A 14544-nucleotide genomic window follows, 5' to 3' on the forward strand; every position below is an offset into this window, starting at 1 on the left:
CTGGACTAAAATGTGACTACATGTGACTCACCCCTAAATTAGAAAATATTACTTAACCGTAAATGTACACTACAAATAACAAAACAATTTATTTTCATATAAAACTACCTGGTACTATTAAAGAGTGGTAAATACCTTGTGATCTTATCCATTACACTTTTTATCCTGGTTTCCGTAACTGTTGGGAGAAGTTTCTGGACCATTTCTCGAATGAAAAGATCACTTATTCCTGGACTAGCTCTTTCTGCCAGTTCAAAAGCATTTTTAAGTTCTTCTATTGCATCTGCCTTGTGTGGTGACTCAGGTCCACGAGAATTATAATGATGTCGTCTTTGTAACTGAAACAATGGTAACAGCTTAATGACCTCTATCTATTCAACTTACAGACAGTTTTAACAGAAATACAATCAACGTTTAAACAAGTGCCAATAAACAGCAAATGTGTAGCACACTTTCACTACAGCTGTGAATTTGTTACCTCACGTTAAAAAGCGAAATTATTTCATATAATAAAAAGGAACACAAAGACCAGTGGTAAGTGGACAAGCAAAATTTGAAGCATGGAAACAAAATTAATAACAGTGAACTACAGGAAAACATCAGCTAAATATTTATTAACATATTACATCAAAACAGTCATTTCACACAGATATCAATGGGGCAATTCAAATGCTCTGCAACATTAATAGTAGAAGAATGGTATAATCAAAACAATGGAAATTCCATCTAGGAATATCAGCAACATAGGAGAAGACAGACACAATTAAAAGACACTTACACATAAGCTTTCAGCTCCAGCCTTCATCGGAAAGAGAGAAGCACACAAGCAAACACAACTCACGCACGGAAGTGCCAACTCTGGCAGCTCGGACGAGAATGCAACTATCACATGGAATGGCAGCAGTCATTTGAAGGGAGTGGGGAAGGGGAAGGGATAGCAGTGTACAGATGGGAGCAGGAGAAGTGTTGTCTGGCGGAGTGTGCAGGCTCTAGAATGCCAATAGGCGCAGTGTCAGCAGGTAGAGGGGCCGGGAGGTGGGGAATACAGAGCAAAACAGGAGAGGAGGAAGGAAACATGGGCGAGTGAATTGGCAGAGGGTGACAAACAAAAGAGTGTATGATATGGGAATGGGGAGGAGGTGATGGTTAGAGAGTGTGGAGACAGGATGTTAATGTACGTTGAGGCTGAGACAGGTATGGAATCAGAAAAGGCACTGTAAGGATAAGTCCCATCTGCATAGTTTGGAAAAGCTGGTGGTGGAGGGAAGGATCCAAATGGCTTGGGTTGTGAAGCAGTCACTGAAACCAAACATGTTATGTTCAGCTGCATGTTGTGTCATAGGGTGATCCACCTTGCTCTTGGCCTCAGTTTGGGGGTGGCCGTTCATCTTGGTGGACAGCTGGTTAGTAGTCATACCAATATAAAAAGCTGTGTAATGATTGCACCAGAGCTGGTAAATGACATGGTTGCTTTCACAGGTAGCCTGGCCCCTGATGAGGTATGATAAACCTGTGACATGAGTGGAATACGAAGTGGCTGGTGGGTGGATTGAGTGGGTCTTGCACTTGGGTCTTCCACAGGAGTACGATCGTTGAGGCAAGGGGTTGGCATTGAGAGTGGCATAAGGATGGACTGGGATGTTGTGGAGGTTGGGAGAGTGACAGAACACAACTTTAGCAGAGGTGGGAATGATCTCAGGTAGGATGTCACTCATTTCAGGGATGATGATAGGTAATCAAAGCCTTGGCGAAGGATGTGGTTCAGTTGTTCCAGTCCAGGGTGGTTTTGGGTGACGTAAGAGGCACTCCTTTGTGACTGGCTCTTGGAAGTGGTGGGAGGAATGGGGGTGTGAGGGGGAAGTAGCATGGGATATCTGTTTGCAGACTAGGTCTGGGGATAGTGCCTGCCTGTGAAGGCCTTGGTGCAACCCTCCACATACGGGGCGAGGGAGTCCTTGTCATTGCAGATATGCCGTCCCCAGGTAGTCAACCTGTATGGGAAGGATTATTTGGTGTGAAACGGATGAGAGCTGTCAAAATGCTGGCAATGTTGATGGTTGGTGGGTTTAATGTGGACAGAGGTATGGATGGAGCCATCAGAGAGGAGTGGGAGGTCTACCTCTAGGAAGGTGGCACACTGTGTTGAGGACGACCAGCTGAAGCAGACTGAAGAGAAAGTATTGAGGTTGTGAAGGAACAAGGATAGGGTGTCTTGGACGTGAGTCCAGATCATGAAGATATCATCAATGAACCTGAAACAGGTATTTTGGGAGACTAGGATGGTCTCCTCCAGATGGCCCATAAACAGGTTTGCATACTAGAGTGCCATGCAGGTGTCCATAGCTGTACCATGGATTTCTTCAAAGGAGAAGTAGGTGTGGCTTAGGATCAAGTTGGTAAGGTGTATCAGGAGTTAGGTACTGGATTTAGGGGTCAGAAGGATGTTGGGAAAGGTAGCATTCAATAGCATCTATGTTCATGAACCAATGCACAATGGTAGCAACTGGGTTAAAACAGAAAGTGAGGAGTTGTCAAATAGGTTAAATTTAGACTAAAGCCAAAAGAGCAAAAACAAATGTCTAGTTCATTTCACAAACATTTAAAGGTATATGATGGTCCATTAAATTTTGGCATGTAGCCACATAAATTTCACTTCTTTATATTTAAGCTGTATATTGTTCAGCCATCTTCAGAGGGAGCTGAAAGACAGACTACAGCACTCATTCCATCCTCGTAAAGTCATCAACCTCGTCAGTGCATGTGCAGCTACAGATACAAAGGTGCCAGAGACATTGAGTGGCAGCAAAGAAGTACAATGTTCATTCTATCAATGACTGCACAGTAGATCCATGCTGGGATATTGATGTATCAGCGAGCTGCACTGCAGGTTCACCTGCTTCTTACAGTCAAGTACTGCATTTATATCAGCATAAGATGACCTTGAGAAAAATTTATTTTTAAGATGTTCTGACTAATCAAAATTACAAACCGTTAAATGACATAAGTATTTGCCTAAAGCATTAGAATTATACCTATTTTAAACTTAGGAAATTTATTTATTGCCTAAATTTTGATCATACAAGAAGAAATAAAATAAAATTAAATGGTTTACATTAATCTTTATCTTCACTCCCCTCCCCCACCCCTTCTAAATCTGTTGCTTGCATAACATGAGTTTTAAACATCACAATTATCCTAATAGAACAGTTGTGAAAATTATATCTTCATTGACACACAAAAATTATAGCTTCATTGACACACAAAAATTATATCGTCATTGACACACAAAAATTATATCTTCATTGACACACACATTTCTCAGTTTCTTCTGAAAACATTGCATTATCTGAGCATTGTGGTTACAGTGGAGCCTGAGGACGCAACTGTTTTTACTGAATACATATTAGATTTTGCTTTCATACTGATGTCAGAATGTTGCAATGTTTCTTGCTTCCAAACATACAGTCTTCCTGTCTGTGTCTCATTGGCTGCACAGAACCAGTAGCTGACACACCTCCTTTCATTCCCGTTAACCTCAGATTGAGCATGTAAGTTGGCCACTGGCCTCATCTAGACTTTTACTATCTTTTGCAGAAATGTGTCCTATTGTTGTGCATTTGTCAAATTTTAAAGTCAGTTCGTATGGTCTGAGGCAAACTGCAGTGGTACAGGTTCCCATGGCTGACAGCATGTCATAATTTGCTGTCTATTCACTACTTCCCTCCCCACGCTCATCCTAGTTCTTGGCCAAGCCGGTGTCACTGTTCCCCCTACAACTTCCTGCAGTGCTGTGCCAAGGAACTGTGAAACACAGACGGCAATATTTTCTAGGTTGCAGGCCTTATATAACACCACTAACTAATACATAAATAAAAGAGCGCACTCACAATTCAGCAGAATTCTCAAACTTTTGCTCGTTCTCTGTTGGTACCATCTCCAAGACGAGTCTTGCTGCTGTAATTTGTTCATGGAGTCTCATAGTCAGCTTAACACAATTTATTGTGTTTTTAGACATTTAATTCTGTGGTAATTACCCTTCTTGTTTCATCTGAATGTCACCATCCTGTTCTCAAGGTGATTGGAAAGTGGTAATGTTTTTACCCAGTATTCTAATAGATGAACAGTGACACAATTTATCTTCTGCAACTCACTTGGTAAATCATTACAGTATTTCATAATCAAATAAAATACTGACTTGCATACAGAATGAATTAATGTTTTTTGAAATTTTTGAGGTAGTTAGTTCATAGATACTCACTTATCACTTGTACTAATGCGCGAGGTGGTTAGTTCATAGATACTCGCTTATCCCTTGCACGAATGCGCACGATTGTTCAAGCAAGGTTGATACTGTATCGGGCGTGTCTGTGTGTCGGGAAAACTCACACGTGTTGGAGTGCAAGTATCGTTTACACTACCTACCTTCCCAAATTCTTCAAAATAAATATGCATATGACCTCAATATCCCAAGCTTTATCAGCAACTGTAAGATGACACATACATCTATCTATTAACCAATGTAAAATTGCTGACCCCAGCTGTAATAGTTTAATATGTGATGATACGATGAACTCTTAGTTCTCGAATTATGTATTTGGGAGAAAACCTAGTCTTATAATTGAGTAAATGCAATAAATCAACTGTTGTAGAACACACCATAATGCTGGTCAGTTTATGTTTGCAGAAAAACATCAAAATTTTAGCGTATACATCACCTTTCTAGGATTTGATGGTGAAAAAGGCAATTGAAATTCACTTAGCAATGAATTTATTCCATAGCGATAGCAGCTTCAGCTTGGATAAGTCATGAAATCTGATGCTTTCTGTCACAAACTTACAAAGAAGCTGTAACAAAGCAGCTCAGAGTGGTACACTGATACTCCAGAGTGGATCTATTACACATTCACAGGCATAATTCATGCAGACTGTACTTCTTTTCTGCCAATCAATGTCTCTAGCACCTGTGCATCTGTGGCCGAATGCGCAGTGGTGTCATCTGCGAGCTTAAAATGGCAGAGCAGGAGCTGGAGCGTCACCCTTAGTGCCAAAGCACAGAGTATCATTTACACTTTATAATAACAACTATAAACATATATGACATTATTTCCATTTCAACATTATAATCAAAGGTAAAAAAAACAATGACAAAAAGATGTCCACGACAAAATTTAACCTATACTTCATTTGCTCATTAAAAATAATATATGTGAATCACAATAAGATGTACCTCTGAAATGAGAGGGTAGATAACACCGGAGAGGCACGGAGATCGAGGGTGTGGGTGGCCCGCCTTGCTGCCACCACTACTGCTTGTGTTACTGTTACTGTTACTATTGGCATTAGTGTTGACATCCCGTGGTCGTGGTTCCACCTCCACCCTGCGGACAGCCTTCTTGTCAGGCGTACTGCTATCTGTTGCGTGGTCTCCCCGATGGTCGAGAGGACTAGCTTCCTTGGAGCTTCTCTTGTCCCGACTATGCAAATCTTTGCTGTCCCTGTCCTTCCGGTTGTCTACTGGTACAGCTGGAGCAGCGGAATGTGGCCGTGACTGCAACATATTTCAATATTTTACTATTGCTGTACTCATTTAAATAACGAATAACATAAAGCAAGGTTTAAGAACAAAAAAATAGCAAATATCATTAACTGAGGCAGAGAAATAGACGAACTCTAAATATAATACAGTAACAGTTTTCAACATCAACATACATCACCTAAAACTATCGACTAATAATGAATAACTTTCACTTCAGGAATGAGTCTAGAAGATGACATCTATTTGTGATCTTTTATACTATTATTCATTCCATATTGTAGTTAAACATGTTCCACTTTCATCCCCCCAGGCTGATGAAAGAAAAAGGGAGTTATATTAGCACATTGGCAAGGTGTGGTGAGGTATATAAGTCTCCACCTGCTGCGGAGGCCCACTTATGCTCTGGCATCATGGCTTGGTGGTGCCATGGAGGTCAAGGAATACAGGGGGGCTGGCAAGACGGAACAAATAAGGTTTCATTATGAGAACTTTAGTTATGTGCTCTCCTATAATGTAAATCAGGGGTATATGAATATATATGCTGGTACGAATGCAAATAAAGGAACAAATGAAGTTACATCATGAGAACTTTCAGTTGGTTATATGCTGTCCTGCAATATAAATTATGGGTAGTACATGATTATAGCTTGTAATCTGTTATGAGCTACAAGGTAAGAGAGATCTGTTCACCCATTGTTGTAATTTGAGACATGCACGAAAAGTGTTACTGGGGCAATAAAGAAGAGTTATTGAAAAACGGTTTATATAATTTAGTAGTTTGGACAGACTGAAGCTCTCTTCCAGCACCTGCCCCACTGCAGAAGAAGAAGAAGAAGAAGAAGAAGAAGAAGTCATACTTCAATGTCTCATGCCTCTGCTTAGCAGAACCACAGAACCATAAAAGTAATCAATCTCAAGAACAGCAACCATATGTTACACTCTAATATGCAAAGATAAACTTAAAAGTCTACAGGAGTATGCATTTAAAAAGAAAACAACAACTTAGGTCACAAACTAGGTGCAAAAACAATCACTAGTTTATTAAGTTGTAATAACACATTGTTTAACAAATGCACAATACTTACTGGTGCAGCTTTATCAGTCCGATAATGATTGAGATTTGAATCCTTAGGAGGTGATTTCGTCAGTGGTGGTCCTGAACCATTCTGCACTTTCTGAGGAATCTTGTGATTTGCCGGTTCATCAGCAGGAGGTTTAATGGAATGTGGTCCTTTGACTGTCATGATCCATGGCTCATCGAGGTCACTGTCCTGTTTTGATTCCTCCCTATTTTGAAAATCAGACAAACTGGTAATGAACAAGAACACAATATAAAACAAACATCACCTTAAACAGAGTATCCAATGTAGTGAACATATATACACAGGACGGATACGTAGTCTGTGAAATACAGTCACATGAATAGAGCCTGAACAGATGCTGCTCAAGGTCATATCATTATAATTTTATGGTCTAAAATACTCAAACTGTGTATTATTAACAGTACTGCATAGTGAAAGAAATTGTAACACAAAGATCGGTTTTTTTAGTTTGTCAGGGGTGGGGCACTTTCGGTGATGTATGAGCTTTGCAGTGTTTTTTCCAACATATTACTACTGACTTACACCAAAGAAATTAGGATTCGCCAGGTATCAATGAAGGTCTTTACTCAATAGGAGGGGGAGTTATGGGGGTGGGGGATGCATACTAGTGTGTTTGGCTTCAAACACATGTGTGCAGCTTGGTTGAAAAACTGTTTTCAGCACAATAAAACACGCTACCACTGAACATTCTTTGTACATCTACATACATACATACTCACTGTTTGGTGTATGGCAGAGGGTATCTTGTATCATTACTAATCATTTTCTTTCCTGTTCCAATCACAAAATTAGCGACTAAAAATGACTGTCTATCTGCCTCCATATGAGCCCTAATATCTCTTATCTTATCCTCATGGTCCTTACACAGAATGTACATTGGCAGCAGTAGTTCCTTCAATAAGCTTCAAATGCCCGTATTTCAGTTCTCGAAGAATCTCTGTAATACTTATCTATTAATCAAACCTACTTGTAACAAATTTAGTGGCTCACCTCTGAATTGCTTTATGCTTTATGTCTTCCTTTAATCCTACCTAGTGGGGATCCGAAACACTCAAACACTGCTCAAGAATGAGTCACACTAGTATCCTATACACAGTCTCCTATAAAGCTAAGCTTCACTTTCCTCATCGTCCCTACTATTGCCCTTACATTCTTGTTCAATTTCAAATTGCTTTGTAGTGCACCTAGATCGATGTGACTGTGCCAAGTAGCACACTACCAACGCTGTTGTATTCGAACATTATGGGGCTGTTTTTCTTACTAATCTGCATTAACTTACATTTCTCCACATTTAGAGGAAGCTGCCATTTACAAACCAACCAGAAATTTTGTTTAAGTAATCTTGTACCCTCCTACAGTCCTGAACTATGACAACTTCCCGTATACCACAGAGTCAGTGGCAAACAGTTGCAGACGTGGTCACCTTGTCCATCAGATCACTTATAGAGAATAAGAGTGTTTCTATCACACTTCCCTGGGGCACTCATGCTTGTCTCTGATAAATACCCGCTATTGAGGACAACGGACTGGGTTCTATTACGTAAGAAGCCTTCAAGTCACTCAGATATCTGGGAATCTATTTTGAATGCTTGGATCTTCGTTAACAGCCTGCAGTGGACCACTGTGTCACACGTTCTCTGAAATATAGGAATATGGGATCTGCCTCTTGCCTTTTATACATAGTTTGCAGCATATCTTGTGAGAAAAGAAAAAGCTAAATTTCACATGAGCAACGTTTTCCAGAATTAAAACACTGTCATAACCCCATCTTCTAAAAACTGGGCACCTGCAGAAGCCTCAGGCACAGGTTTAACCATAAGGAGCTTTTCTTCACCTATCCCTTTTCAGTGTAAGTATTTTTCCACCACCCACTCATATGGCTGTAGCCATCCCAAGTACACTGAATCTTGTCTTTAACAGTTACATCCTTTTTCCAAACCCGATGCTAATATCATTCTACCCTATTAAACCATGGTAACAATTCAGAAGTTTTCTACCTCCAACCTGGCTTCACTTTCCTTCCCATAATCCATTACCATTAAGTTCAACATCACAGCTATGGAAAGGGCAGCTATCCACAACCTGAAAACTAGTCCAGACCCTATCACTCTTCCTGCTGACAAAATCTCCAATATAGTGGCCATGAATTTTGCACTGACCATGTGGCTGCAGATTTTCGTCATTTTTCTTATGTCCAACATGACTTCGAACAGCTCCTCAATACATTAGGTTCGTCATAAAACTTGTCATCCTCCTTTCATGGCAACCCTTCTGTTCGTGAAGTAACTATTTCTTGATGCCTCGGGATGCGTCTTATCACCTGATTGCTTATTTTAGTCAAGTTGTTCCATAATTTATTTTCTCCCCAATTTTATTCAGTGACTCTTCGTTAGCTACCCCATTTACTCATCTTATCTTCAGCACTCTTCTGTAGTGCCACATTTCAAAAGCTTCTATTCTCTTCCTGTCTGCACTGCTTGTTGTCCATGAATCACTTCCATACAAACATACTCTCCATATATATACCTTCGTAAAAGTAATCCTAACACTTAAATTTACATTTGATATTTACAAATTTCTCTTATTCTGGAACACTTTTCTCTCTGTTGCTAGCCAGCATATTGTGTTCTCTTTATTCTTGCTGTTGTCAGTTATATTTTTACCCAAACAGCAAAACTCATCTACTGCAAGAAATGTTGTATTTCAAAATCTAGCACCCTTAGCTTCATTTGATGTAGTTTGACTATATTCCATTACTCTCAACTTACTTTTAGTTATGTTCATTGTATAATATCTTGAATTAACATACGTTGTAAGTATTCATACATTAAACAGCAGCTCAAAACTGTGGAAGAAAGAAATCACACAACATGAAAGCAAAAGCACTGTACATGGCAATGTTACTTACGAATCTGAATTTTCTGACTCAGTCTCACTCTCTTCACTTCTCTGGGACTTCCATTTTTTGTAGCGATCAATTAGGTCAATAAGATAAGAGTTCTTTTTAGCTTTCCTTATAAATGGGAATTTGAGTAGCTCCTTTGCTGTTGGCCTCTATAAAAAAATTTAAAAAATGTTTTTATTCATATAAGCTCAGACTTTCATAAGTATGTTACAATACTTAAAGAAAACTACAACAAATTAAAGGCTACATGGGAAAATGACCAGGATTGAGGGAAATGACATCACATTAATTATAATTTTTCAAAACCGTATTATTTCAGTAAAACTCTCGAGATACAATGTATCTGTGAGTGAGTTTTATGATTTGAAGTAAGTATGGTACAGTCAATTCACTGTTTCGAGCCTATGGGAGGAGATGGAAGGGGAAAAAGGATCAGAAAGGAAAGTAGAACAACATAAATAACACTAAAAATGCAGTGAATGATATATGAGGTCTGCTCAAAAAATTCCAGAACTTTGTCCACAAAATTTTTCTACACTTACCTTTTACTTAATGTGCATCATCTCATTTAAAGTACTTTCACTGATACACTGTTCCCAACACCGCTTCCAATTCCAGAAGCATTCCTGGTATACCTCTTGGTGGATCGTGCAAAGTGACATCTGTGAATTTTCTTTTATTCTGTCTATCATTGCAAATCTTTGTCCTTTCAATGGGGTTTTCAACTTTGAAAATAAAAAAAAGACAATCTGCAGGGGCCAGGTCCGGATGGTACAGAGGATGAGGCAGCACAGTGATTTCGTTTTTTGTGCAGTAGTCAGAACTATTAGGGATAAATGGGTGGGTGCGTTATCGTGATGCGAGAGCCATGAATTGTCTTGCCACATTTCAGGCCATTTCCTTCTCACATTTGCTCACAGGCATCGCAACACATCTTGATACTATCATCGATTAACAGTCTGTCCCTGTGGCCCGAATTCATGATGAACTAATCCTTCAAAGTCAAACAAAACTATTAGCATGTCTTTGACATTTGACCTGACTTGACGAGCATTTTTTGGTCATTGAGATCCTTTCCCACCCACTGTGAAGATTGAGCCTTGATGTCAACATCGTAACAGTAGACCCATGTCTCACCACCAGTTATGATTCTCTTGAGGAACATCTTGTTCTTATTTGTGCGAACCAAAAACTCTTTACAGATTCAGATAGTGAAGCGAAGATCTTTCTGGTCTTGACTCATGACCCTTGGCATGAATTTGGCAGCAACACAATCCATTCCAAGATGCTGTGTCAGGACTTCATGACAATCCAACTGAAATGTTATGTTCTTCTGGAATCTCTCAAACAGTCACTCCTCAAATGGGACACACAATTTCATTGATGTTCCTGACACGGTGCCATCAGTATGCATCGAAGGGCATCCTAAACAAGGGTCATCTTTAACTTCCATTTGGCCATTTTTAAACCATGTGAACCACTCGTAAAATCGAGTATAGCTTAAGGTTACTGCATCATTTGGTGTGTCTCTGTAAAGGTTTTCTTGAGTTTCATGCAAAATTTAATGCAGACGCATTGCTCCTCTAACTCTGCCATCTATGAATTCTCAAACTGCACGACACAGACATACAACAATGAAACTTCTAGCAGTTACACATTAAACAAAGCCATGTGCAAGGATCCCAACAGGATTTTGCTACAACACACCACTGGGGTTACGAATATGCTGGAATGTTTTCAACAGACCTCGTATATTTAGATACGCATATTCACAATTTTGTTATATGACAGCCTGAGAGAGGTGAAAACAGAGGAAACTAAAAGTGGACGAGACACATTTTCCAACAGGAAGCTTTATTGCTCTCCTAACAAATGATGCATTACCAAGGAATGTCTACCTTCAAAGATCATTTTCACAGAATTTCTTACCACTGTTAATTACTTTAACTTCCTTACAACCAAGGCATTTCCAAACAGTATTTCAAAGATATCTCCCTATAATACGGTTTTAAGGCACATATCACAGAAATAGTAATTCATTATGTTAATTTCCCCCCCCCCCCTCCTCCCATTCATGCATAACTAAGTCAGTCAGTCAAACCAACTTTCAGAAATATGAGTCACAAAATCATACTATGCTTTACAAATAAATATGGATGTTAAGGAATACTTACATTTTCTGGATCTTTGTTAAGGCATGCCTCTACAAATTCCTTGAACTGCTTGGTGTAGTTCCCTGTGAGCTGTGGTGGGTTGTTTTTGGGTATCAGAAACAAGACTCTCATTGGATGTAGTTCAGAGTTTGGTGGTTCCCCTTTAGCAAGCTCAATTGCAGTAATACCCAATGACCAGATATCAGCCTACAAGCAATAGGTATCCATTAGTTGTCAAATGCTTTTCACACTCTTATTTACAGTACATTGTCCACAAAGAATTACTAATGACTTGCTCAAATCACAGAAGGAACCGCCAGTATTGCAATTCAGACACATCACATTTAATTGAGATTGTTGGAGAAAAATATAAGAATGAGTAAAGACAACCATTCATTGTATAGCAGAGGCACTGAGCAGTGGCTAACCACATGCAGAAGATGTTGCTGCATGCTGAAATTCTTGTTTATGTAACCATGCACTATATGCCTCCATTAGATGTTGAGAGGCTGTTTCCATTGTTTATTTAACATCTATGACTTGAGCAGTCACAACATGGACTTTAATGAACTGTTGTTTTGCCAAGTTTTAATTTTGAACAAGTTCTATTTGGATTATGCCAATGCTGTGAATGCAAATTTGAGGTGCAGTTCTCAGCTTGCTTATGACACAAACAACATTAATTGATGATCCACAACTTGAAAACTACTCCCGACCCCATCACTCTTCTTGCCAACATTGTGCATTGGCTTTCGGCTTTCTAGGTTGCCATTAGACAACTTGAAACTGAACAGACTGTCCACACAAAATCAGTGAGAACTAATAGCTATACAAAAATTGTCACTTTGAAAGGTATGTATGTAACCATTTTACAATTTCATATTTACACAAAAAACAAAAGCATACTGAAATACACGAAAAGGATGAACAAGGAAACCTCGAATATTAAAAATATAAGTATTTATGAGGCCAAATCAGTATACCAAGCGAGTACTGTCACAGGCTACTATGTCAGATGGACAAATATGACTGATGAATGTGATGAACAGGTAAAAAAAGACCGGGTGGGGTGGAGGAGAGCAGAAACGGGGAAGGAGTCAATGCAATATCGTGTGGGGAGTAGGGGATAGTTATACTATTAAAACACCAGTTATTTTTGTCCATATAACATAATAGTCTCTGTCAGTTTTCATGTGGTGTACTGTTCTGACCTTCATACTTGTGTACTTTTAACCTTTGAGCATGATGTAAAGTCAGGTTTATTTGCTCCTATCTTCTTTGTGTACATCAGCATGCTTATGTTATTTGTATAGTTACATAGTTGTAAAATGGTCACAATTCTTTAGAAATAACAATCTCTGTACAGTTATAAGCTCTCACTGATGTGTGGACAATCTGTTCACTCTTAAGTTGTTTGATGATGGCCTAAAAAGTTGCAAGTCAGTTCACAACTAAATATAAAATATATATTATTGTGGGATATTAACAGTGTGTATTTCAATTTTTGATATGCCTATGATCCTCAAAATACTAACAAAACACTCTATAGATGAATAAAATTGATTACATGGACTGCCAGAAAAGTTGTGGTAAAAGACTGTTCATAAAATACTTTGAATATTCCTAGGATAATTGTTAACTGACAGTAACAATGTCATAATTAATCAAATCTGTATTGGTCACCATACACAAGATTAACAACCAGTCATGAATGGATGTGCTCCAAGGAATGTTAGCTTAAATTCTTATTCTCAAATGTACCTAAGTTCATATGGGTTTTTGTTTCCTTCCTATCTTAAGAGCTCAGTTCTGTTCATCAATGATAGCCCCATTGTTATTGCATTTAACATATAATTGTGCTATTGAAATAAGAAACTATAAATAAACTAACTGTGTTTTATGAAGACCTAAAACACAAAAATTTACCTTTGAGTCATATGCAGACTGTTTTATAACTTCCGGTGCCATCCAAAATGGTGTTCCGACAAATGTGTTCCTCTTGCTTGTGGTATTAGTCAGCTGACCAGCAACACCAAAGTCTGCGAGTTTCACATCACCCATCTCACTCAGTAAAACATTTGCAGCTGCAAATAATGTGAACAATATAATAACAACTTTTTTGCCCAATTAGTTTTCTATTACTAAATCTGTGCCTCATGCCATTTCTGTATACAAAGTCAGTTTATTCTTAATGTGTATTTTATTTTGGTATAATATTATATCTAATTTTGACTTAGAGTGTTAGACAAAGTGAACAGCAAATGTTACAAATCACAATGCCCCATCCCCTCTTAAACACAGAGTGTGGTCCTTCTCCCTCCCCCCCCCCCCCCCCTGTTTTTTTCTGCAAAATGTGTACAGCTTTCTGCATCTTAAATCAATTTCATTCTTGCATTTATAAAGAAATTTGGAAGTGGTAGGGCCTACATGCAACAAATTTATAACAGAGGGTAAAAAGGAATGGTTGAACTTATTGTACAACTATTAGTAGTAGTAGTATTTTTAATAACAGACTCTGTTGCTACCTTCATTATATTTAACTGAGAAAGCATACCTTTTATGTCCCTATGAAGCTTCCGCTCACTGTGGAGGTAGTCAAGACCCTTGAGAACTTCACGTAGGATAATAGCAATATGCATCTCTTCAAAACTGCCTGCCTTCATTAGGTCCAAGGCAGAACCACCCCCAAGATACTCCATAATAATCCATAGTTTTGTTCCCTGCACAAACAACAACAATAGTATCTTAAGGCAATATTGCACTAATAGTAACTGTAAAGGCTTAATTTAGAAATCAAAGGCTCAAAATGGTTACTATTAGTTATCATAATGTGTGCAGGCATAGCAA

The 14544-nt window shown here is 38.8% G+C and overlaps 1 protein-coding gene across 6 annotated transcripts in view; it reads right to left on the reverse strand.

Annotated features, from left to right (window-relative positions):
* LOC126336662 (serine/threonine-protein kinase 26) overlaps nt 1–14544 on the reverse strand; it is a 703591-nt gene that overhangs the window by 12952 nt on the left and 676095 nt on the right. For all 6 annotated transcript variants that reach the window (XM_050000607.1, XM_050000604.1, XM_050000605.1 and 3 more), the window contains 7 exons: nt 14252–14417; nt 13624–13781; nt 11719–11904; nt 9548–9693; nt 6622–6823; nt 5228–5548; nt 136–338 (listed from right to left, as the gene is read on the reverse strand). In XM_050000607.1, the coding sequence (XP_049856564.1) occupies nt 136–338; nt 5228–5548; nt 6622–6823; nt 9548–9693; nt 11719–11904; nt 13624–13781; nt 14252–14417 (1382 nt within the window). The remainder of the gene's footprint in view (nt 1–135; nt 339–5227; nt 5549–6621; nt 6824–9547; nt 9694–11718; nt 11905–13623; nt 13782–14251; nt 14418–14544) is intronic.

Source organism: Schistocerca gregaria, chromosome 2, assembly GCF_023897955.1.
Source record: "Schistocerca gregaria isolate iqSchGreg1 chromosome 2, iqSchGreg1.2, whole genome shotgun sequence".
Classification (NCBI taxonomy): Eukaryota; Metazoa; Arthropoda; class Insecta; order Orthoptera; family Acrididae; genus Schistocerca; species Schistocerca gregaria.